The sequence below is a fragment of the Nyctibius grandis genome, chromosome 16, assembly GCF_013368605.1.
Source record: "Nyctibius grandis isolate bNycGra1 chromosome 16, bNycGra1.pri, whole genome shotgun sequence".
NCBI classification, from domain to species: Eukaryota; Metazoa; Chordata; class Aves; order Nyctibiiformes; family Nyctibiidae; genus Nyctibius; species Nyctibius grandis.
Genome location: NC_090673.1, coordinates 6,831,462 through 6,856,899, shown reverse-complemented (window position 1 = coordinate 6,856,899; position 25,438 = coordinate 6,831,462). Strand labels below are relative to the sequence as shown.

At 52.9% G+C, this 25,438-nt stretch overlaps 1 protein-coding gene across 2 annotated transcripts in view; it reads left to right on the top strand.

Moving 5' to 3' along the window:
• Nucleotides 1-10,231: 10,231 nt before the first annotated feature.
• RGS3 (regulator of G protein signaling 3) overlaps nt 10,232-25,438 on the top strand; it is a 67,646-nt gene continuing 52,439 nt past the window's right edge. Inside the window, exons 1-12 of one of the 2 annotated variants that reach the window (XM_068413788.1) lie at nt 10,232-10,316; nt 12,580-12,630; nt 13,552-13,610; nt 14,294-14,388; nt 15,287-15,355; nt 16,147-16,207; nt 17,104-17,226; nt 21,759-21,864; nt 22,551-22,656; nt 22,939-23,278; nt 23,735-23,778; nt 24,067-24,074. In XM_068413788.1, the coding sequence (XP_068269889.1) occupies nt 10,232-10,316; nt 12,580-12,630; nt 13,552-13,610; nt 14,294-14,388; nt 15,287-15,355; nt 16,147-16,207; nt 17,104-17,226; nt 21,759-21,864; nt 22,551-22,656; nt 22,939-23,278; nt 23,735-23,778; nt 24,067-24,074 (1,147 nt within the window). Of the gene's footprint in view, nt 10,317-12,579; nt 12,631-13,551; nt 13,611-14,293; nt 14,389-15,286; nt 15,356-16,146; nt 16,208-17,103; nt 17,227-19,279; nt 19,402-21,758; nt 21,865-22,550; nt 22,657-22,938; nt 23,279-23,734; nt 23,779-24,066; nt 24,075-25,438 lie in introns of those variants that run through there. The other variant, XM_068413789.1, reaches the window with a different exon arrangement.

Sequence of the window (25,438 nt, the reverse complement as noted above, 5' to 3'; positions counted from 1 at the left end):
AGCCCAAAGCTCCCCTGCTCACCAGCAAAGACCTGGCGCTTACTGTTGAGTCGTGTGTCTCTTCCTGATATGACGGACTCTCTTCTTGGATGCTTTGGTCACTAGTAAAATAACAAGAAAGATGGTTTGTGCATAGATTTGCTTTTAATTACAATTTCTGGTGGGTTGGAGTACATCTATTAAAGTATTAATTTGTGTTTTCATCAGGTACAGAAGGGCAATATTGTCTCATGCTTTTTGCTTTTCTACTCAGGCTGGCTGAGCCAAGCCACTGCTCCTGTGTCGCTGTATTTACTCCTGTGCTACGAACAGCTTTTTTTTTTTGTACCTGTGTAAAATGTAACTCACAGGAGCAAGCTTGATTACTGCAAGTCCTTTAACATGTTTCATGTTTTAGGTGTAACAGCTAAATGAGACTAGAAAGCTGTTTTAGCCTAAAAGCTCTGGAGCTACAGGGTATAAGGCCAGGTTGTCAGCCTACTGTGACCCATACCTGAGGACAACCTGATTCCTCCACGATTTTGTTAACTTTTCTTTCACACTGTACACATCCTCAGTGTTTTGGGTGTTTTTCTGCTAAATTAATTTGCACAAATTTTCTGTTTTGCAGAGTATTTGAATAGATGATACCATCTTCCTGCTCTCCCTACTAGAGTGGTTGTAAAGATAATGACTGCAGATGTGAACCAGTGAGATCCTTAAAGGGTTTCCTCCTGGCTGTCAGCAAGAACTGGATCACTATGGACAAATAATTAAGAAGAAAGAATTGGTATACTTGCCTTACTAGGATTTCTCAAGATACACAGGAGTCTGACCACGTGCCCTGTAGCTGGAGAGAGCCCTTTAACGGCGATTTGGAGCAGCGAAGTGGCTGTTGTGGTTGCTGTAACCTTCAAGGAGGGTTGAGGCTCTGCACGTCCCATGCGTGGCTCGGCAAACAGAGGCGGTTGCTGCAATAGATGAACCTCTTCCTCTCCTAAAAACGGGGGAGGAAGCACGCCAGAAGGTGGTACACATACAAACTGATGCTCTGATCTGCAAAACTTTCGCTCTGGGCAGGGAAAACAATCCTGTTGGGTCTGCTAGGAATGCTATCGGGTTGCAAGATTAACTGTAGGCATAAGGCTTTGTGAGGTCTTGAGCCTGCAAATAGTTAAGTTCCTCACCCCAGCAGGCCTGTGAGTCCCTTCACACCTCCTCCCCCTCAATAGTGCTAACTGGATCCACCCTTGGCTGCTATTGAGAGCAAGTTAATGCTGAAGGTGAGTCAGAATGGACAGCAAAGTGCTCGAGGCCAGAGATAGGTAAATGCCCCATTGGCTCTTACTCCCGGAGCTACACATTGGTGTGGGGTGTTGTTACAGGTATTTGCATTTACTAGTTTAAGTTTGTTTGGGAGGCTGTCCATGGCTGCTCTGCTTTGTTTTTGGTTTTTTTTTTTTTTTTTTTTGGTTATAGAAGAAGAATGAATTTAAAAAACTCGATGGTATCCTTTTTAAAAGGAAATAAGCTTTTACTTTTTTGTTGTATTTTCTAAATTTTCAAGTGTATCTGTCCTCAAACTTAGCTCTAATGTCTGGAATAATTCCCTCTTCCCTTTCCCGAAAGATAAGATAGGCACTGGAATGAGGAGCCCACTTCCCAGTGGAGCGTGCTACCATGTAAATGTCACTTGCACCCTTCTCTTCGTACCTCAGGTCTTCTAGGGTTAGATCATCTCTGACTAGGCCTCCACATATAGCAGTTTCATCTTCAAAATATCTTCCTGGGATACTTGTTTACCATAAAGTAATTCAGCAGATTTTACAATCAAAAAATGCCAGCCTAAAGTTCTACTGATTGAGTGGATTTTCCGATCTGACCTGAAAAAGATAATTGGACAAATTATGTGTACCAGTTAAGGAGCTATTTTCGGCTGTGTGGACCGACTATTACATTAATGCTAACTTCGTTAATTCACTCTGGAAAGCGCTTTGGAAAGGAAGCCTGTAGGGTAACCTCTGATTTGCCTTTATACTGTTCATTTGCATTTGTTTCACTATGAATCTTGCTTCTGTTTGTATTGCAGTTCAGAAAGACCTATTTTTCCAGGCCTGAACTTTTCAGCAGGGTCAGACATTATCTCACCTGCACAGATGAACCACATGCTCTTTAATAACATTGTAAAAGTGAGTACTTTCAGCTTGGAGGGAGGGAAATGCCTTTCTGACTCCAGAGAATATAATAGTTGTGAAACAATATATACAATAATCAGGTTATGCTCTGCTAATTGAGTCAGAATGCGAATTAATCCACAGAGGTGGCTTGAAGTGGCCACATTAAGGCTGAACTAACAGTGTGCCACCACATAAATGACATCCAACTCCTCCTATGGCTGCAAAATGTAAAGTCAAGTCAAGTTGACCCTCTTGTAGTAGAAAGTCCTTGAACTGAAAACTGTTAGGGGCTGGGCAACTATTTTGGGGAAAATGTCTCATGTGGCTGCTCTGTTCTTGTGTTCTTGCCTAGGCATCACCTTCTGACTGCTGTCAGGAACAGGGCACTGAGCTCTGCAGAACAGTGTCTGACTCAGTCTGCTTTTATTTTCCTAAATATTCTTAAATTCTATCAGGAAAAGAGGTGTTTGTGTAATGTAGCTAAATTAGGTGTGTGCCCAGCCTACTGTTATTCAAATGGCAAAAGGGGAAAAAGGGAAAAAAAAAAAAAAAGGAAGAAAATAGTTTATTATGTGACAATTTATATTGGTGCTATGGGCTCAGAATCTCCTCTCAGCCTTCTGAGAGCGAATGAGACTGTGCTGTGTTCCTGAGGATAGCCCCTGGGTTGCTCTGATTGCCAATATTCTCTATGGCTGCTGTTTCCGTGCTATAAAGGGTGGTAGCGGAGGCTCTGCCAGCCCTTGTGGGAGATGTTTTGTACAGGACGTTTCTGGAGTGATCCAGAAGCATTGCTGTGCTTCAAAGGGATCCCTCCTGAGTTAACCCAGGATGTCTCCCCTACCAGCTGCAGGCAGGTGAGGGAAGCAGCCAGGCAGTTTCTGCAATCTCAGAATATTCAAGACAGCTGAAAAATATTTGAGACCTGAAAATAAAAGAAGAGCTTCTCGCTCTTCCACCTGTTTCTCTGCTGTGTACCGTCTCCTGGAGAGGAGCTGATTTATGGATTAACTATGATACAAACTGCAGCCTAGTCGTAGCTGCCTTAGTCTGAGCAGTTTCAGCCACAGTTTAGCCTTCGCAATAGAAAGGGGTGAGGGATAAGATGAACTGTTTGCAGAGTTCAGCAAGCTTGGCCCTGCTAAAAGATGGGCACAGGAACGAGTAGCTGTGCACGCAGGCTGTTCTGTGCTCTGCATTCCTTCTGAGTAGCCAAGGAGGTTTGTAACAGCTCCTGCTTGCATGGAATTTGTCACTGATCCTTTGCCTGTGTCAGGGTTTGAATCTGGGCTGGCTATTAAATGGATGGCAAATGCTCTCTGTTAACCCTTTCCTTCTCCCAGAAGGAAACTCCCCCCTAGAAGTACTTGCTGTGCTTTAAACTGGAGGCATCCTGGGTGCTTATGTCAATGTCTCACCAGCGCAGCAGCCAAGAACCGGTGTGGGTTAGTCCCTTTGTGCATTCAGACTGTTAATTTTTTGGGGAAGGGGCAGAGAGAGATATATTTAGAAAATAGATCAGCCAAGGAAGTTTGTTACTCAAAGCTATGGGTGAAAAATGCCAAACATGTAAAGTCCTATAAAGTGCTAAGGCAAGGTTCTTATACACCTCTGGACATGGCAGAGAGTCTGATATCTCAGCAAGGCAGCAGTGCTGAGCTGAGTGCTGTGTTGGGATCCCGTGCTGGCTGTGGGAGACCCTGCAGAAGGGGATGGATGGCTTTGTGCAGTGGGCAGGAGCAGTTCACGAGGCATTTGCTAACACTGAGTCAATGCTAATTTAATCCCTGTGCAGTGTTTGCTCCCTCCTGGGAGGTGCAATTTTGCAGGAGTCCCAAGTGCATCTGCCTTGAAAACCTGCCCGTGCCGTGAGCAGACGGAGCTGCAGTTTGTCAAAGGCAGCAGCAAAGACTGTGCTGGGGCACGGTGTGGGTGTTGCTGTGGGTGCTGAAGATGGCTCATGGATTTGGGGTCCAACAGGATGTTCAGACTGCGATGTGAGCAGAGCAGGTGTGGTGTTTCTAAAGATACCCTTGCAGCAGGGGAAACCTTTGTTGGGTCCCAGATTGGAAAAGGATTTAGTAATCAGCCAGTCTGCATCTTTATTGGGTTCCTCACTGGCATTTTTCAGCTGTGCTTGCTGCAGAGGTGGTGTCAGGGACAGGAGCACCCCAGCTGTGCCCTGTTACTCAACACTTGCTGTAGACCCTGGCGGGGAGGGGACTGCAGCAATCCCACCACTGGGAAAGGTGCTGAGGTTTGTGTGTCTGCCCTGTATAGCAGACTTTGCTAATCCCCCTCAGGATCGCCCAGAAATAGCCCAAACCCTTTCTGTTCCAATCCTCTTACTGTCTGGGAAGCCAGGTAATTTTTCCCAGTCTGATTTAGTTTCCTTAGTTTCAAAGCCAGCTTCACCCTTGTAGGTTTTCTCTGTGCGTGTTACCCTTTTGCCTGGAATAACTGTCTAAGCACGTGTTTGGATTTGAATATCCAGCCAAAGGCAGATCCTCGTGCTGGCAAACTGAAATTTGTGATGGAGAACTGTGTTAAATTTTAAAAGAAAGTCATTAACTCCCAAGCCAACCAGCTGAATGTGCAGTTTCCTGGGATCTAATAGAAATGCAGGTTAAGGTCAGTCCCTAGGGGGTTTGAATGTTAAGAGGGAAGAGTCGGTACCTTGCTCTTGGGAGCCAGTAGAGAAAGGGGCCATTGCACGCGCCACCGTCTCCTCCCGGCATGCAATTTAATTTGTAACTTCTGAGTACTGGAGCTCTGCTTCCTTGGGCCATTTATATACAGTTTCCCTCCCCTTCTTTACAGTGGTGTCAAGGTCAAAGGCTCGTGGCAGCTAAATCGCAGCTTGAGCGTGAGACGCTGGCGCTTGGACATTGCTGGAGCGAGTGACTGTCCTGCGTGGGAGTCATGGAGCAGCTGGGAGAGCCAGGGCTCATGCGTGAGCGCTCAGGTGATTTCTTCGCTTAGTTTGCAGTGCTCCTCTGTCTCCTGGGTGAAGGATGGATGATGACTGTGAAGGATGGGTTGTGACTGTGCAGGTGCCTGGTTAGCACCACTGAGCCAGACCTAGCGCTTGGAGGAGACAAGGGACTGTATCTCCCACGCACCCTTTGTGGGATGTCGGAGATGCCCAGCTTCTTGCAGGACTGTGTGGCAGACCTTGGGGCTCTGCGCTAGTGCCTTGCTCTGTGGGGTGGCACAGACTTGAATCTGCTGGGTTTGAGTCAGGAGTGGGTTTTGCAGCCGGCTGGCCTCAAGCCTTCTAGGAGGAGAGTGTGTGGGACTCCTGTGGCCTTGGAGTCTGGGGTCCGACAGAGACTTTTCTTTACCTTTTCTGTTAGTTTTTTTTATTTTGAAAAACCCTGTCTAATGAGACTGTTTTACCCAAACTTATGAGGCTGCTTTAGACTCTTGTGTCTCTAGACTGAGTTTTGTTACTCTCTTGTTTGTCTTTCCTTTTGCCTCTTGAAAGCATTTTGCAATAAAGACGTGGAGAGGGGAGGCTTTGTGTGAGCCTGGGGAGCTCCTAGGAGACAGGGTGGCGTGTAAGACACCTCTTGCTGTGCGTGCTGGGGAGAGCTGCAGGCTTGACAGTGCTGGAGAGGAACAACACAAGCTGTGGTCTTTATGCTGTCATGGGGATGTATGTTGAAAGAAGAAGGGAAGGACACGGCAAGGCTGGGCTGGTACATGCTCTGCTTGCATTAACAGAGGTTCAGGTACCTGGGGCTGCAGAGGGGGTTGTTTGCTTGTTCCCCAGTAGAACTGCTTGGTGTTGTGTGTCCTGTGGATCGAGAAGCGTTGTGCTGGTCGCTGATAGCTGGGGATGCTGTGCACTGAAACATGCAATTCCAGACTGTATTTTTTTTTTTTTCAGGGGCAAGTAAATTTGCTGGGATAAAGCTTTCATTTTGATGGGTGGCAGATGGAGATCACTGGGAATGTCAGCAAATGGATTCAGCTGAACAAATGAGGGCAAGAGTTTTTAATAAGCCTGAAGGGAGGAACATCTTGAAGGGCCTTAGAAGCTACCCTGTATCCTTGAGCAGTGTCTGTCTGAGTGTGCTGGTTCCTGATTGTCCACGACAGTGCTTTGACACCATTTACCTGTGTCTGTGGCTCTCGGGCATCAACAGGGCTTCTGGGGAATGTGGTGAGGGATAGATGGATGTTGGGGACGGTGGCAGGGTCCTTCTTCAGCCCTCCTGTCCAGGAGGTGACAGCAGCACTGACTGTGACACCAGGCAGTCCGGGGCCTCTATTCTGGGAAGCCTCATCTGCAATCTTGCTGTTAGACACAGCTGTAAGAGAGGGGTTTTGAACCTCTGTGAGGTTTCTCTGCAGACCCCAGGGCTGAGATGATGAGGGGTCCTCAGATCCTTGCTGTGGGGAGGAAGGAAGAGCCCTTGTAATATTCTGTAATATACCAGGCTGCATCTTCTGCTCCCCTTCCACGCCTCTGACATTATCAGCCTCACTGGGAAGCGGGGATCCATCTTTCCCCTGTACTGAAATCCAGCAGTATTGTGGGAAAAGACAGTTGTGTTGGAGCTGTTGAGAAACCAGAGGTTGCAGGGAGCTCCTGGTGCTCTGGCTCTGCCTGTCCCACCAGTGTTTGTACTTGTCGAAATGTCCTGCACTGCTTGTGCATCCTCTGTGTTTTGATTAGGGCAGCAAAGGCCACTACAGTGCTAAACAAATAAGCAGCAATTAAAGAATAAATCATGTCTCTGTTAGGGGCTCCCTTTTTACCCCACCCTGAACTCTGGACCTCTGCGGCTGGAGACAGCAGGAGGTGATGGGGTCAGAGCTGGAACCTGCTGGCTCCCAGGCATCTCTGCTGAAAGGCTGAGCAGCAGGAGGGCTGCTCAGCTCTGCTGACAGCTCTCACCCGTGGTTGTGCCTGATGCCTGGTCCCCTGGGTGCAGGGGGTTCCAGCAACACAGCATCCACGGGGATGGATCTGGGTGCTTCCCTGGGCAGGAAGGTGACTCTTGCAGCCTGAGCGGATTCGGCTCTGGGCCTTTTTTGCTCCACTGATCGCTGAGCTGCATATCACACAGCTCATGTCCCAGCTCGTGCCTTGCTGCAGCACTGTGTGAAGTTGGGATAAGGAGGCACCTGACCGCTTTCCACCATGGGGCAGGAGCTTTGTGTGGAAGCTGCCAGCAGAAAGTCCTGCTAGGCCTTCACAGCCTCTAAATATCTCAGGAGGCAAGTAAAACAGCGAGAGGCGTTAGCTGTCTGGTTGGCTGGGCGCCGTCTCAAGGCCCCTGCGGGTTGCCAAGGTCAGGGCCGAGCACTGCAGGGGGACAGGCAGCCCAAACAGAGCTGCACTCTTTGTCTGGAGGCCTTTGGAGACTGCTGGGTCGTTATTTGTCTGTCCCTGCTGACGCCCAAAGGGGCTGTGATTTATGGCAGCGATGCAATAGGTGTCTGTTGGCAGTGATGGATTGGGCTGTCCAGAGAGCATCCCTCCTTCCTTCCCTCCCTTGCTCACTCCGTGTCCCTTCTGTTGCTTTTCCTGCAGTTTCAGGCAGTTTTACCAGTGTAAATTCAGCTGAACCAAGCCAGTGCCCCTGCCAGAGAATAAGCCAAACTTTGTGGGAAAAGGCAGCTTTTCTCATGAGCAAACAGCCTTTCCAAGCTGCCTGCCTCTCTGCGCCAGGACCCTTTGGCTAGGGACTGCGAAGATGGAGCTGGGGGGATGTTTTGGGGTACCTGAAGGCATTGGGCAGTGTGCACTAGGTGCTGTGCATCCTGGTACACACTGCCACGTCACGGGGCTGAGTGGCACGTCCTGGCTCCGGAGGGCTCGATCTTGCATCAAAATCACAGGTCGGGCTCTTTTGCTTTTACGGATGGGGTGTGTGTGTGGCACGGCTCCGTCATGGGATGAGGGACACTGCTCTGCCTCGCTGCCCTTGAGGGGGAATTAACCTGTGACTCCATGGCTCAGAAGTGTTTGCACTGGGCCTGTGTAAGGGCAACATAAGACACTTGTGCTGCACTAATCCTGCACTGCTCATCTCTGTGGAAGAAGCCTGGGCAGATGTTTCTGATCCTGAAGAGTTACTGAGCTGTGCTGGTTCCTCTGTGCTGTGGCTGGGAGATATCTCTCCATCAAGGCTTCCATTTCTGTGTCTGTGCGCTTTTGTCTCCGTCAGTGTAGGATCCCGTGGCAGGTTCCTAGGTGGTGGTTTGATGGCTGTGAGCCAGTGTGTCACACTGGGGCTGGTGTGCCGTCTGCAGGGTGCTGGCCACAGGGAAACCATCCGATTCCTCCTTGTGCAGAGCCTCCCTGCTGCTCTGAGCCTGAGCACTGCAGCAGGTTGTGGGCTGGGAGCTGGATCTGAGCCAGAGCCTTGCAACACTGTCCTGAACACCTGGCAGTGGCAGGGCAGCATCTCCAGAGCCTGTGATGTCCCCTGTGTCCCAGCTCCCTGTCCTGCTGTGTCCTGTTCTCATCTTCTCTTTTCTCTGGCAGGGACAGGGCAGAATCCCCCGTTGCTGGAGCTGGAGTATCTGCCAGCCCTGACGAAGGGACGATGTGGGGCTGTACAATCCTCCCTGTGGAAGCAGAGGGGACCATCAGGGCGCAGGAGGAAGATCAGCCATGCACGAGTGAAGGGGAAAGGTAAGTGATGGGGGTGTGAGAGGGGCTGTGGGCCAGCTGGAGGCTCAGCCCTGGCCAGGAGTGTGTGGAGGGGCGACCCTGGGGAGGAGTGGCAGGGGTGCATGTCCAGCACCCTGACCTCTACAGATCTTGTCCTTTTTCATCACAGAGAGGTCAGTATATTTAGTATTACTTCAGCTGGACATGGGCTGGGAAATGGAGCACAGCACTGACAGCAGCTATCCACACTGGCAGCACGTCTGCTCTGAGGCTGCGCTGGGCTGCACCCTTGTCTTTCTGACCTTCTCTTGTCAGGGCTGAGCTCTCCCATTGCCCATCTCTGCCTGGGCCCAGGGCAGCGGGACCTGTGCATTGGCTGCTCACACCCAGAAAGTCCCTACGGGGCTGATCCAGGCTCACCACGTGCCCCCCCCCACCGGCTGTTGTGGACCCCATAGCCTCAGCAGTGCCACGAGGAACCGAACTCCTTGAGCGTGGCATTTCCTGCAGCATGTGGGGTTGTGGGAGCAGGTCTACTCTGCTGGAGATCGGACCCCCCATGGGGTCCTGCACTGTGGGGAGGAGGGCTGCAGGGATCCATGGGTGGGAAGCAGAGAGCTCTGTGACAGCCAAGCCTTTGGGGAGGGGGTTTTCTCAGAGAAGCCATCTCCGTCGTTCCTCCAGACTTTTGTGCTCAGCTCAGGGTGCCTCCTGGTAAGCTGTGGTGCACTGTCTGGAGCTGGTGGGTGCATCACCAGCTCCCAGGGGATGGGAAGGGCTGCTCTGGGGTCTTGCAGAGTGACCCCCGTGAGCCTGGAGGGCTACGTGCCTCTTTCCTTGTCACATGAGAGCCAAGCAGGTAACCCCTGCCCTGCCATCCCTCCCTTCCTTGCCTCACCCCCACAGATGAATTCTCCCGCACCCTTTCCTTGCCTGCGGTAATTTCCCCAAAGAGCTGTGAATGCTGCTGTCCCGTGTTGCTCCGGTGGGACAGTTCCCCGAGCAGCTGAGTGTGTGTGTGCTAGCAAACCCGATGGCACTAACAGTCCTGGGGATTACTTACAGCCCGGCACGCTGCGAGGGAGAGGAGATGTTGCAAAGTTTTCCGCTTTTCTCAGGAACTCATTCCTGGTGTGTCAGCAGGGTGGCCGTGGGACGGTGCCGGTGTGGGTCTGGGGTCTGCAGGGGAGGGCAGAGCGCTGCCCGTGTCCTTGCACGTGGCTGCAGCGCGGGGCTTGGGCCTGTTTGCTCACGCAGGTGTGGTCCCCGTTCAAATCCGCGGGGCCAATGGGAGCCGCGCCGTTCAAACGTGCAGCGGTTGGACGCGTGTCCCATGGAAACCGGGCTGCACGGCTGCCTGTCCCTCCCGGCTTAAACAGCTGCTTGGCTTTCTCGGGCGAGGCAGGGAGGGCTCCAGTTACTGGCTAATTAGAGGTGTCCTGCTATGGAGGCCGCCAATGTCCGCAGAGTCTCGCTCTGCACCCGCCAGGCTGACCCCCTGGGAGCTTCTTTCTACCTCACCACGTTCGGTAAGCCTTGAGCCCGCAGCTCCGGGGAGCAGGGGGTGCACACGGTGCCCGGGGGATGTGGCTGTGGCCCTGGCTGGTGTGGCACGGGGAGCTGCAGCAGGTCGTGCCCAAAGCCTGGCACGGTAGGAACAGGCTGGAGAGCTGCTCCCCGAAGGCATTAGTGCTGAACGGCAGCCTGCTCGCTTCTGCCTCGCTGAGCCGGAATAATAGGTGGCTCCAGCGAGCTGGTGAACTGGGGAGCACCCTAAAACCAAGCTGCAGCCGCTGAGGCATGCTGCAGCAGCCAGCCAGATGCTGAATACCCAGCTCATTTTGCCCCCTGGATGGGCACGAGCTGGGATTGCCATGTAGGGCTGGCCAGAGCCATGGCCCCTGTTCGGGCAGAGCCCCAAGTGCCGCCTTTGCTCCTTGTGGGTCTTTCTGTGGCTGCCTTAGTTCTGCTGCATGGGCTTGGGGAAGCACATGGGCAGTGGTGGCTTGGCTCTGTGGGCTGGAGCTGGCCCAGTGATGACTGGGCTACCAGCCCTGTATACCCACCCTGCGAGCGGGTGAATTTGGCAGCAAATGTCATGGCTGTTGCTGGTGGTGTGTGGTGGCTTGTCAGCAGCTGTCTTGTGCAGGGGGAGGCTGGGTGCTCTCCCCGGGTACCACTTTTTAAGCAGCAGTTTTCTTTCAAAGCTTCAGCTTGTTTTAGCGAGTGGGGCAGGCAACGTGCGATGTGCTGGTAAAGAGGCAGATCAATCTCCTGCTCCAAGAAAGATCCTGTCATTTGCTCCAGGCACTAGATCTTGGCACTTTGAGCTCTCTTTCTCTATTTTATTCTCTTATTAAGATCTGCTCTTTTGGCTTGTTAATAACTTCGATCTCTTGACTGTGCTCCTTGCTCTGCTCATGACGATGATGGGCAGCAGGTCCCCTGCAAGGCCTGGCAGTGGGGAGCTGGGCAGGCGGGTCCTGCTCCCTGGCTTGGTGAATGGCTGTGGATAGGCCAGTGCATCGGGAGCAAGGAGTCCATCCAGACCGTTCCAAAGTCAGGTTTCTTTCATGTAGCTCCTCAAGGCTATCCCCTACCACCACCTCCTCAATCAAAAGCTCTCAGTGCTGTTGTGCAGGGACTCAGGCACGTCCCCGGAGCTGCTGCATCACTGGGAGCCAGGGATCCCGCTTGGTCCAAGTTCCCCCGGGCTCTGCGGCAGCGGGATTGCAGGGTGGTGGAGCATTTCTCTTCCCTGGGGGCTGGCTGCTTCTGGCCTCGTTGGCCACCTGACAGTTAGTCAGTGTCAAAACACATGACTGAAACCATTCTTGTTTAATCCTAGATTAAAGCAAGTATTGACTCCTGGTTTTAGGAGATTACCTGTCTGCTCACCAGCCTGTACTGTCTGGGATCCCCAGGAAATGCAGGAGGCTGCGATGTGGGTGCCCTTGCTGTGCTTTGATTCCTGGGGGCTGGGTTTGTGCTGTGAGCAGAGCTGCATTAGTCCTTGTCACTGCGTCTCCTCTGCTGTGTAGTGCTGGTGATAACAAACTGTTGCTGGATGTGACAGTCAGTGAAAGGGTTTCCAAGGCTTTCCTGTTTCCCCAGAATCACTCTGGACAGGTGAGGCATGCAGAGGGCAAGCAGGGAGGAGGTGCGGAGCAAGGTCTCGCAGCAGCAGATGGACAAAAGCGGGTTAGTGCCATGGCCCTGGTGTCCCCCAGCGGGGCCAGCCTTGGCTGACCCTGCGCCGGCATGTTCCTGCCACCAAAGGCACCAGTTGTCCTTGGCATTCGTCCAGGCCGGCTGCAGCTTGGCCCGCTGTCACCTTCTGACAGCCCCTTGCCCACCCAGAAGCTCAGGGGAGAGGCAAAGGGGAAGTTGAATTGGGGCTGGGGGGAGGATTTGAGCACGCTGCATCCCTCTCTTAAACAAGGGCTAATTCATCCCCCAGCGACTGTTTCACCTTGGTGCTCCCACTTCCCCTCTGCCACGGGCTCGTGCCTTCTGCCACTGGAGTTTACTGTGTGCTAAGAAAACAGTACTCAGGTTTTCCTGGAATGTTTTTGCATCTGGAGCCTGAAGACTTTCTTGGTAGCAGAAGATGTTTCCTCTCACCTCTTTCCCCTTGGCTCCCTGAGCCATGCCCCTGTGCCCAGGGGTGGGGAAGCAGGATGGGTTTGGGCCTGTGCAGGCCTCAGAGCCGTGGGGTCCCCTCACCACTGAGTACCGGGGGCGGCATGCGAGCCCTGCCTCCTTCATCGTCTCTCCTCTCCTTTCCTCTAGGCCAGCTGAAGCTGTCCATCGAGGTGCAGGGCCGGGTCTTGGTGCTGCACAGTGAGTATCCCCCCCGTGGTGTATGGCGAGGTGGCCCAGAGCCATGCTTGGGCTAGTGATGGGGTCACTCAAATCTGGGACCCAACATCCTTCTGCATATGCTGGATGTTCAGGATAAGTCACTGTGAGGAGGCGGCAGCTGGGTGAAGTGAGATGATCCATCTTACTTTTCCATTCTCCACCCCAACATCTTTAACCCCAAAGCAGGTCTGGCTGGAGCAGGAAGCTCTTAGTGGAACCTGTCATGGAGGAACCTTGCAAACTGTTTCACAAAGTACCAGAGGGTCTTGCAGAGCCCCTTTCCCCTTGTGCACTGCGGTTTCTGTCAGGCTGACTGCGTTTTTTTAGGAACACGTATCTGTCCCTGACAAAGGCAACGTCACTGCTGCCCTGCTGGGTGTGTTAGGAGGGAGCTTAGCCTCGCTCCACCAGCCCACCCTGGGCTATCCCGGCTCTGCTGCACAGATACTGCCTCCAGCCACGCTGGGGAGCACACAGTTCCCAACTGTCCACAGAAGTGCGATGCCAGCTCCCTGCTGGCAGGGCTGCCATCAGGATGTGGCCGTTGATATTTAACTTGATACATTTGGCTCTGGGGCAGAGAGCCCAGAACTGTGTGAAGTCAGGCAAACAAAATGCGATTTGCCATCCGGATGCTGAACTGCATCTGCCGCCAGCCTCATCCACAGATGCTTGTATTTATAGCACAGTTGTATTAAAGAAAAAATACAATAAACTCCTTCACCTGGTTGTGGGTGCCCAGTGAGAGCAGGCTGCTGGGAAGGTGTGTGCAGGATCCTGTCGGGGTTGGAGACAGGTTCAGCCCCATGAGGACGGGGCACCCCATGGTACAGAGCGCCACGGTGTAGCAAGATGCCTTCCCTGCTGCTTTGGGGCTTGACTCTTTTGTTTCCTTTCCAGTCATGGAAGCAAAAGGTCTGATAGGAAAGGAGTACCGGACATGCGACTCCTATGTGAAGGTGGGTTCTCCTGGGGCTTTGCTCACCTTTGGCTTTCTTGGGGTTTTAGGGTTGGCTCTTTCAAGCATGCTCAGGGCTGCCTCTTCCTTTCTTTTCCTCCTCTATCCTGCTCTGGCTGAGCACCCACAGCGTGCAGGGAGGTGGCTGGTCTCTTGCCCGGTGCTGGAAGGCTCATGGGTCTTGTTGGCACGGTGTCTGCATGGAGCCGGAAGAGCGGAGGACAGGACCCTGCTAAGAGCTGTGTCAACCGTTCATTGCAAGAGAATCCCAATGGGTGCCCAAGGGCTGGTGGGGAGAAGTATGTGGCCAGCACAGTGTGGCTCCAGGCTCTCCTGGAGGTCACCTTGGCAGGCTGCTCCCACAGTGGTGTGCACAGCACAGGGAGCATCTCCCCTACGAGGGGGCTGCAAGTCAGAGACCAGACAGCAACATTTGTATACATCAGTCCTTGATTTTTCTGCTCCCTCCTCTGCCCCAAGGAGTTTTGTAATGCAATTTCTAGACATACATAAGATAAAGTGATCTAAACCACACGTTAACATGGGCTCAGCTGGATCTTTGTGGCTTAGCCATCCATAAAAGTGGCTGTGCCGGTCTCCTGCCAGGGCAGCGGCAGAGCTGGCAGCTGTGTGCCAGTGCTTGCTTTGAGAGTGCTAACACGCTGCTTCTTCTCCTCTGTAAAGATGTCGATTGTGCCAGACACTGACTGGAAGTGCAGGCAGAAGACGAAGACTGTGCCAGACAACAAAAATCCCGTCTTCCACGAGCACTTTCTTTTGTGAGTACGACAGGGCAGAGGTAGCTCTGACCCATCCGTTAGCTCTGTATTCACACTAAGCACTGGGGCGCTCATGTGGCCGCTGTCCTGGGGCGCCCTCGCGAAGCCAAGACCTCATGTTTGCTTTTGCATTATGATCTGTAATAAACTAGCATCACGCATGAGCAGCTCTGCTGCTGAGATGAGGAGTGACAGACATTATTCTGCTGTTTTTTATAGCTGAAATGCCTTGAACTTTTGGGCAGAGCTCTGCGGAGGCTCACAAAGCTGTCAGCACGCAGCATGGCAGTGGTGCTCCCACACGGTTGCACTTTCTTGCTGGGCAGGAGTTGGGCAAACACACTTCATTTCTTAGACTTTGCACCGGCAATAGTACGGGCATCGGTATGAATGAGGAAGGTAAAAGGATTTCCTATAGCTACAGCATGTCTCTGCATGGGAAAGGAGCTGTACAGCTTGTTGTATTTCGGTAGAGCTTGTTATTGCTAGCTAACCAGTCCGTGTCAGACCCCTGTCTCCATGCAGCACTTAATCTGGCACAGGGTGGTTATTTCAGAGCATGAAATGTGGCTTGTTCCTTGCATTTACCCTTTGATGTTGGATGTGTGTCTTGCTGCAAGATTATCTTTCCCCTCAAACCACCTGAGCAGTGTCCCCACTGTCTGCCCAGGAGAGGTCACATCCCTTTGCAGTTGTCTGTCAGGAAGGAATGAATTAGTGCAACAGTGGCTTGTTTGAGGAGTTTCTTGTTCGGGGTGCTGCTGCAGTGCTCCGTGCAGAGAATGAAGAAGACCAGGCTCTGAGGAGGGCGAGGGGTCTCTGGCTGCGAGGGCAGCCCTTGCCCAAGTGCTCCCGGGGAAGACTGGTGCTCATGGGCTGTCCCCTCTGCTTGTTACAGCCCGGTGCAAGAGGAGGACGAGCAGAAACGTCTCCTGGTCACAGTCTGGAACAGAGAGAGAAATTCCAGGTAAGGGGCTGCCAGCCTGTCATACAACCTCTTTCAAACGGGGCTGGTGTGGCAGCAAATCTGCTGTCTGTGCTGGCCACCCCAGGTGAGCTCCTCCAGTGCCCCGAGCCTTGAGGGCTGGCCCTGATGTCAAGGCTGCCCTGCATGAAGGCTGTGGGCTGGTGAGGCAGGGGAGCCGAGCAGCTGGGCTGGGGCTGGGATGTGCTGGCAGGGTCATTCTCGTGGGTAGCCTGTGCTGGTGAGCCCCGTGCTGTGTGAAGGCTGGCAGGGAGGAAATCCTGCCCTTGCTGCTCTCTGTCCACATTGCTGCTGCTGCTCGGTAGCCATCAGCCAGGCCAGAACTTAAAACTCCTGCAGCTGCTCATGCCTGCACTGCTGGCTAAAGCCAAGTGGGGCTGGAGCGTGGCTCTGGGCTGAGGACCTTCCCGACCCCTGGGGGCAATGCAGTGAGGAGGAAAGCCCAGCAACAAGGGGTCTGGCACCTCAAAGGCTGTGCTGCTGGCTCAGGCAAGTAGCATCTGCATCCTTGGCCAAGCTCCTGCCAGCATCAGGTAGGCTCGAGGTGATCAGGGCGCTTCAGGCCAGCTCCTCCTTGCCCCTGCTGCAGCTGAGCCATGTGGTTGCACTGCGCTTGCTCAAAATGTGCAGAGGGAGACACATCCTGAGCGCTGCCTGGCTCCCAGCATGGGCAGGGATGTTTGCAGGGTGCCTGCAAAGAGGTGCATGTGGGGAACTGGTCTCCGGGGAGTTTTCAGCAAGCGTGGTGCTGACGGTCCTTGACTCTCCTGCAGACAGAGCGAACTGATCGGCTGCATGAGCTTTGGCGTGAAGTCCCTCCTGGCCCTGGACAAGGTAACTCTGTGCTGGAGCGCAGCGTGTGGGACTGGGGCCTGGCTCTCTCGGGTGGGTGGGTGGATGTAGTGCACCCTTGGGGCAGGAGCAGGCTTCTCCCACTGTGGGACAAAGATGCTCTGAAGGTGCCCAGGGAATTCCTTTGTCCAAATCCCAGTATGGATGGCTACTGAGACTGGTGTTGGTGTGACTGCTGGAGGCAGGGGCGGGAGGCCATTAGAGGAAAGATACTAAAACAGGGAACTTTCACTCTCTTCTGCAGGGACACAGACAGGAGCAGCAATTGGGGGTGCAGAGAGGTGGCCGCAGCGAGCGCTGCCTGCCCTGCTCGCAGCAGGGCTGCCTGGGGGACAGGAGATGGGCTCAGCCTCCCTGAGCCTGCTGGCACGTGTCACATCTGACGTGTGGGTGGTGGCCGAGTGGGTTCGATGGTGGGGACACGCTCCTCCAAGGAGGAGTCTGCCTGATTCCCTGTGCTCAGCAGCCAGGGCTTCACCTGCTGAGGTGGTGAGGAGAGGGCAAATGCAGAGGTCTTAGGCTGTTCCTGGAGGCAGCGGTGCCAGACTGTCTCTCTGCCAGAATCCGTGTCCCCACTGCTGCAGATTTTGTCACAGTGCTGCTGCCCCAGCCTGGTTGCTGCTTGATAATACAGCTTTTGCATCAGCTGGGTTTGCCTTCCTCAAGAAGCCTGCAAAGCTACTGCTGCAAATAACTCCTGCCGACCCACTAAAACACAGCAATGTCTCATCCCAGCTGCCAGGGGTTAGGGATTTCAGCCCTGCACAGTCCTGGTCCACTGGGGCACCTGGATCATTCTGGGGCTGTGGGCAACCAGACTGAGTTAAACGGGGTTAAGTATCTGCCCCTGCATCAACAGCTTCTTTCTTCCCACCCAGGAGATCAGCGGCTGGTACTATCTCCTCGGGGAGGACCTGGGCAGGACCAAGCACCTGAAGGTGGCCATGCGGCGGCTGAAGCAGAGCAGAGGTGTGTCTCCCCACTGGGATGTCCCAGGGAGTGTTGGCAAGGTTTGGAAGGGGGTCAACCTTGTGTCCATCACTGCTGGCATGCCCCAGCATGTGGGTGAGGGTGTGTGGGGGAGGGCAGGCTGGCACAGAGCAGGCTGAGACAGCAGTGCTTGTCCCAGATGTGCAACCAGCCCACAGCTGCTGCCATGCAGGGCTGCCCCAGCCTGGAGGAGACGTGCCCATGTCATGTAAAGATCTTATATAGAGTGTGTAGATGCAGTGTGGAGGGAGAGGGATTGTCAGGAGATGTGTGCTGTGAGGCTGATGGTCTTTCCCTTTTTTTTTTTTAAGAGCCGATGCCAGGAAGTCAGGGTGCAGCGCAGGAAAGCCAGGATGCTGCGACCATGACGCAGCTGAAGGTAGGTATGACAGGGCTGTGAATCCCCCAGGGGTGCAAAGATGTGGGGTTGGGTGCTGGCAGGCAGCGGAGCCTGCGTTGGAGGGGTTTCAAATGAGCCAAGGGGCAGAGTATTAGTGAGGGTGATGCTGAGGTGGGAGCTGTGTCAGTCTCCCTGTTGACACCGTGGCTTTTATAGGCAACTAGTCACCCCGGTCTCCACCAATTGGTGGAGATGGGTGTTGTGGGTAGCAACCCCAGACTCCCCATTGCCATACAGGGATGTCCTGTTTTTCCACTATATTGCCACAGAGACAAAGCACTAGCCATTGACTGGGAGTGATGGGGACTGGGAGCAACGGGGATGGGGCTGGCCAGCTGCCTGCCACGCAGCATCAGTCCCTGGCCGGCTCCGCGTCTCCGTGGACGTGTGCGTCTGCTCCCCTCCTCCTTTCAGGGCTGTTTGCTCTGGGAAGGGAAAGGCCCGTGGTGGAGCCTCGATGATTTATGGGAAAGGCAAGGATGGGAAATGGGAACACAAACACATGGCCTGCGTCGGAAATCGGGCTTAGTCGGCCCCGTGATTTATCTGTGCCGAATTCCGCTTTGCTGCTTCCCTCAGCTGCGTTTTCAGTTACTTGTTTGAAAGCGTAGGATTGAACAAGACAAACAAAGCCAGCGCCCCTCTCCTCCCTTCCTCTCCAGCAGTCGCCACTGACTTGAAAGATGGTGACTGGGAAGGAAGACTGCTCCTCCTCCCAGCTCCAGCCCGGCGGTGTGGCAGCCTGGGACAATGTGCCTGGAGAAGCCCTGGGCAGCTCCTCCGATGGCTCCACCACGCTGCCAGGTCCCCTGGGAACGCTGAGGCTCCTCGTGTTCCCTCCCCAGCCTCCCCTGGCCCTGCCACCCCAGCTGCCATGCAAGGGAGCGCGGGGTTTGGCTTCCCTTGAGCCTTTCCTCTACTTTCCATCCCCGTGAGGAACGTGGAAGGTGCTTTCTTCTCCATTGCAACCCTGTCTCCAAGGGATTGTGCCACAGCGCTGGCAGTCGGGGCTGCACGGTGCAGGCTCACCGAGTCCTGCTTTGCACCCTGCTGCTGGCTGGGTTAAGCGTTTCTCTTATGTCTTTAATTCCAAATTACACCATGGGTGTGCAATTCAATTGACCTCTCTGCTTCCCTCTCCGTGACTGAGCACAAAGTGTCGGGACGTGCGTGTCCTCTGGGTCTGTGCTTTCAAATACAAACTCTGCTTTTTCTTTTTTTGCTTTTTTTTTTTTCCCCAAAAAAAATCTCTCTTATCCTTTACGAGTGTAACAAGCACAAGCCGTCTCTTTAATGAAGTGGAGCTCGCACAGCCGGTGCCTGTGAAACGCCGCTTCAACATCCTCAAAGTGTTTGTGAGAACATTGCAATAACAAAGTGCTCCGTGCGGCTGAAGAATGCCGCGGGAACAAAAGCCACATCAACAGAGCAGGGACTAGGGAATACTAAATAGTTGACAGGAATTTTAATATAAAACTCTCTCCCTTCCTTGTCAGTTAGGGTTCTCAGGAAGCCCTCTGGCTTATCGTAAAGCGGCATACAGCACAGACAGGGGCTGGGGAGGTGAAAGGTGGCTTCCTGCCATTCTTCTCTGGAGCTGGGTTCCCATGGGCGGTCATGCCAGTTTGACTGTGGTTTGTTCCACGCTCGTGTGATACGAGGAGATCGGGATTACGGCTGCTTCGAGGGACTGGATTTTCATGGGCTAACGGCGAGTTTAGGGTTTCCAGCCATGAACCGCTTCAATGGACTCTGCAAGGTGTGCTCGGAGCGGAGATACCGGCAGGTCTGTACCTCCCGTGGGGGGAAAATATCTGTGTGCCAGCGTGTGCGTGCACATTGCTGCAAGTCTCGGTTAAGCTTTCGAGCGTCTGTGGGCTTTCTTATCACTTCTGGGCGGTGTGTTTGCTGTTTCTAGGGTGCTGATTTGCTATCGTTATCATTCGTAAATGGTAGTATTGGGAATATAAGGAAAGCACCTTCAGATAGGTGACTGGGTGATCTCTGCCTGTTGCTGCAGTGTGTAAATGGGGACAGAGGGGGAACATTTACTGTGCAGCTTGAAGGTAGCACGCTGATGATGAAAGCGCTGATCTGCGAGGTGTTGTCTCAATTTACCACTTATTAGAGGAGAGGCAGGTGCAGCAGGCAGCTAAATATCTGTCAGGCTGCTGCTGTCTCTTTTCAAAATTATTGTAACGTGAATGTATTTGGGAATCAAGTGTTACTTGAAGCTGGTTACTACCACTGGTAACTCGCTTTATGAGCAGTAGATCGCTGTGCTCTGTAAAAGCCAGCGCAAGTTCCCTTGGACCTGCTCACTGGGCAGTGCTGGGTGCTGGTTTTGCTTGTGCAGGTCCTGGCCTCCTGCACTTTCAAACACAGTTTTTTTCCCCCATAGTCTGGATTGGGGCTCCCAGCTCGTGGTCAGCTTTTCTCTGCGCTCCTGTGCTGATCTTTTATGTCATGCTAAAGCTGCGGTGGGGGACAGTGTGTGTTGGGAATTGCACAAAGAACCAGCTTGACTGAAAATGCCCACTTCTTATCAGGGCTGTAGTGACTGTCTCGTGCAGGAATGCTGCTCTGCTCTGTATTAATGACAACTGACTCTGATTTGTGTCTTAGACCTTCTCAAATCTCTGTTTTGGCAATTTCTTCTGCATTTTTTTGTCAAAGTTATGGGCAGAGTGAGCCTCCATGGTGCTGGAGTCTCTCACCACCTTGCTACCCCACCTTCCACCTTATGTCAGATGCTCGTATTTCTTAGTTCTGTGCACAGCAGCAAAAATGGGTGTTCAGCTCGCTGTGATGGCCATGGTGATGGGAACTGAGGGAAGTGAACCATCAGTGGTGAGAAGCTGCTATTTAGTGGCACAGGGAAGGTGTCTCTGTGGCAGTGGACAAGAGCCAGACAGCTCAGTGAGGAGTGAGAGACCTCTCGGCACGGGGGGAAGCTTTAGGCTGGGAGGTGACCGGGGAGTCTCCATGGTGGGAGAGCTGCTGGGCTGGCTCCCGAGGTGCTGGTGGTAATGGGACTCGGATCCCCTGTGCTTTATGTTTGAAATGTGAGGTTGGTGCGAAGGTGCAGAGCCACAAGCAGCCTGTCCCCTCTTTGAGGATCCAACAAACTCCACAGAGAAAAATACTTGGTGTAGTGGGACAGAACTTACTTTTTGATCTCGCTAGGGAGAAAGTGTTTCTCTTTTGAAGCCTGATTTTATGCTGAGCAATCAAGCAGGGACAAGGTGCAGAGAAATGAAAGCTCGCTGCGTTTGCCCTCCCGTGGTAAAGGAGCGAGGAAAGTTCCCCTCCTTGGGAATTCCTTGTCTTCTCTCTGACTGTTCTCAAAATAATACAAGTCAGATGTTGTTTTTTTCTGCTTTTCTCTGTCAGTAAAACAAGGATCTTGACAAATATCTTGGGGGTTAATCAGGTATTTAAAAGAACTGTCATGCTGAGCTGCTGCTGGAAGCCAACATCAAAAAATAAATATCATCTTACTAATAAGCTGAGTGCTTCTTGAATCAGGAGGAGAAATGAGCCTGAATCAACACAGCATCCCTCCTCTCCAAACCCAGTGAGAGAAAACACACTCACCCCAGCTAATGGGCTGACGCATACAGACCCGCTCCAGCACAGATGCCTGGCAGACAGGAGTGCACTGAGCCTCGCAGCTTCCTCTGGAGCAGGGGAGTGCTGCTATTTCTGTATTACCCAACTGGAAATGGAACATTTAAGTGACTTGCTTAGAGAAGTTGTGTTAGAAATCAGTGTCAGAGCCAGACTGCCAGGCTTTCCTTTCTAATGGCTTATCGGACTTTTGCTTACAGTTACAAGAGTTGCGAGTGGAGACTCTCAATAAACACTCGTTTTGTGGCTTTCCTTTCTGTTGTTCCTCAGCTTGATTTTTTTTCATTGCTTTTTAGCACCCTTTCCACACCCCTTTGGCTGCAGCAGCAGAGAGACCCGCTGTCCGTGGGGTTCACAGAGTGACAGCATTCACCGTGACGGTTCCTTCTGGGCTCTGACCGCTCCTAGAAATGCCATGTGTCTGCATTTCCAAAGGCTGTGTGTGGGCAGCACGAGGGGGAAAGGGGGGGATCCTTGCTGGTCATATGCAGTGGCTGCTTTCCCGTTTAACAGGGCGACTCTGGTGTCTCTCTTCAGATTACGATCCCTCGAGGAAGTGACGGGTTTGGCTTCACAATCTGCTGCGACTCCCCAGTCCGTGTGCAGGCGGTGGACTCTGGTAAGAGATCAGATTGTTTCCCTCCTGATTTGAATGAATGACTCTGCTCCTTTTTTGTTTCCCAGAGCACGTGGTGATTCAGAATCTCCCAAGCCTTGCAGGACTCTGATTACCTCCAAGAAACTTCACTTAATGAATTCTCTGTTGCCTCTAATGAGGCCAGAGGCTGCTGGATTAGTGCTGTGTCACTTTTTTGTCAGTGTGTTGCAGTAATTTGCAGAGATTTTGCTCCTTTCCCTCTCCATCCTGAGAACTGTCCAGCTGTTCGGGAGACCTACGGAAAGCCTCTGTGCTGGGGGTGTCAGACAGAGGCACAGAGTGGAGCAGGATCGTGGGAGCACTCAGTTGCCTGAGTATAACCTCTTGCTGTGGACCTGCAGGATGGGCTGGGTGTCTCTGTTGTACCTGGGTGATCCCCACTGCACATCAGTAAACATGGGACGTTCATGCAATAGCTCTGAGAGAGTATTTATGACCATTGCAGATGCTCTGTGTGTGTGCGTACATGCGTGTTGGGAGGTGAAGCTCCAGGCTAGCTGGCCCCACTTCATTTTCAGATGTGGATGTGAAGGAAAACAGATTGGGTTTGGAGGAGTGTGAAGCTATTTGGGTGTCTCCTAGCCTCTCCCCCATATTCTCAGCTCTCTGTCTGGCGGGTGACTGGCATTTGTCTCTTCTCTCTGTAGGTGGCCCAGCAGAAAAGGCAGGACTGCAGCAGCTTGACACGGTGCTGCAGCTGAATGAGCAGCCTGTGGAGCACTGGAAATGTGTAGACCTGGCACATGAAATCCGGTGAGTATTCACCCAAAGCATCAGTGCAGGACTCTGGGAGAGATGGTTTGAGGGAGCCCAGGGCAGCAGGAGCTTTGAGTGGCTACAGGAAGGGGAAGGCTTTGAGGGATGCAGGAGACTGGGCAAGGATTCTCTGGGAGTAGAAGAAGAAAGGATACAGGGGCTGGGGAGGGCAGGACAGGGGCAGAGGCATTAGAGAGAGGAATGATGCTGTCAGAATGATGCGGGGTGCCTCACTCCTTACTGCTCCATCTCTGACTTGCCCCATGCCATCTCTTTCAGGAACTGTCCCACTGAGATCATACTGCTGGTCTGGAGGCTCGTCCCGCAGGTCAAGTCAGGACACGAAGGCATGATCCGCAGATCGTCCTGCAAGTCTGCCTACGACCTCCAGTCACCACCCAACAAGCGGGAGAAGAACAGCACCATGCCTCCGCGGCCCGAGCAGCGCCGGAGCTGCCACGTACTGTATGATGGGAGCGACGGGCTGGTGCTGAACAGCTGGGAGAGGTACACGGAGATCGGCAAGCGGAGCCAGAACACCATGCCACCCCTGTCCCGGGTCCCCTCTGCTGCGGACCAGAACTACATCATCTTAGCGCCTCTGAACCCAGGGAGCCAGGTAGGGCTGCTTTCCAGCTCAAGTTACTGCGTGTGGCTGCTGGCTGTGCTTGCTGGATCCTCTCTTTGCCTGTGCTTCAGTCTTATCAAGCATCATCTCTAAATGTTTGCTAGAGCACACGCCATTTTTATAAGCCAGACCTTTGCCCTTTGGTGGAGCTTTTATTAATTTCCTGGAACATTTACCACCAGGACTGTAGAGCTGGGGTGAATGACCTGCTGCCTCTCCCAGGGCTCACTCAAGGGGTAGGGATATGGGAAATGTTTCCACTGCACAGACCACAGTGCAAGTCACTGCTCTCATTTTCTGCTGGCAATAGGGCAAAAATGATTTTCACCTCTCTGGAGTGCTTTGGCTTTGCTGGGTTTGGCATGCTAAAATCTGCAGTTGGTTGTTGTAAAGTCTGCCTCAAGCGTACTGCGGGTAACCATGTCCTTTCTGGGTTGTGTCTTACAGCTGCTGAGGCCTGTCTATCAAGAGAACAACACTACTGTGGGTAAGTTGCCGATGTGCTGAAAATGCTGTTCAGAGCACCCAGCAGAGTTAAACAAGGTCTTTCTAGGACTATTGAATCCTTGCCCGTAGCCCTGCAATGCTGCGACAGTCCCTCACATTTTGAGGACAGTGGCAGAAGCCTGGGGCTTTTGGGTAGGGTCATCTTCCCACTCTGGGTCAAACATAAAAGCAAGAACCGTACCCCCAAGCCCAGAGGAGAGCACAGCTGCTAATGTCACTGGATGAGCCTTATGGTGAGAAAGTCTCTGTGGGAGCTCACGGAGCGGCTGAAGGGAGGCTGGTGGCAGGGACTTGCCATCACGGGCATGATGAAAGCATGAAGTGTGCAAGTGCTAAGCCTTGTTGTGGTGGCGGTTCCCCAGATGTGCCCGTGGGCCTGTCTGTGATGTGTTTCCCTTCTCATGCATGATGCCTTGCTGGAGGGTGCTAATACTGTGGCCTCTGCCTTGAGCTGCTTCATTACTAAGGGAGTGAGGATGGCTGTGACTCAGATTTGTACAAACAGTAGCACAGGTTGAAGCGCCAGACTTGGGGAATACTCATTTCCTGGGCTCCTGCAAGGTCTCTGGCAGTCTCTGGACCAGCTCCCCTCAAAAACCCTTTGAAGCATAAACTCATTTTCTGCAACAGGTATGCTTGGTCTTCCTGGAGAACTGGGTATGGTTGGGCTTGCGGGAGGAGCGGGGTGAGGTGTGTGGCAGGGCTGGGGACTGCATGAATCCACGTCTGTGCAGAAGCACCTGCTGCCTGCTCATGGCTTTGGGAGTTTTAGGAGCCTGCGCTTACACCCTGGCCTGTTAGGATGCCCTTAGGGTGGGCTCTGTGTCCGCAGAAGAGCTGACCTCCTAGGTGTGATCTTGGAGGAGTGTCTTCAACCCAACAGTTCCCTCCTGGTGCAGGGACAGCTGGGAAATGTTGTGCTGCCTGTGAAGGTGGGGCAGTGTCCATAGAAAGCAAAGTGTGGGGCTGCCAAAGCCATGGTGGGGATGCTGGGGAGCAGGAGGTGAGTGGCATGGGTCTGAGGCCCCTGTGCCTTGGGTTCTCCCAGCCCTGGAGCTCTGCAGCCAGGAGAATTTTCCGCAGCTCAGCTGCAGGGGATGTTTTCTGCTGTGGATAATTTAGACTTTCCTGCTGTTTGCGGATCCTGTGAGAAGATGAGCTGGAGCATGGGCACTTGTTCTTACAGCAGAGTGGAATATGAAAAACTCGGGCTTCTTCCCATAACAATTTTTAGTGATTGGTTTCAGTTTATTTAGTGTTAAGTTGTCAGAGGGAAGAATGTACTAGTGAACCTGAGCAGTGATCGAGCGTGGTGGTGCGGAGCTGGCCACCAGTCACACAGTGACGGGAGCTCATGCTTCGGGTGGGCTGGATGCGCTTCTGTGCCAGTGTGCAGAAAACAGGACTTGTGCAGGTGATGAATTCCTCTGATAAAATGAGGTGATTTAGGGATAAGAGGAAAAAGCAGATCCTGAACAGCCCAGACAGATTGTATCTGTCCTGTGTTGAGCCGTCTCTTGAGTTTTGATTTTATCTGGCAGAGCAACCATGAAAAAGGGAAAAGAGAAAATGTCAGGGTTGTTGCACTTAGAAACAACCTTTGAGGTCACGAGGGCCACCCCCCTGCAAAGGCAGGCTGTTAAA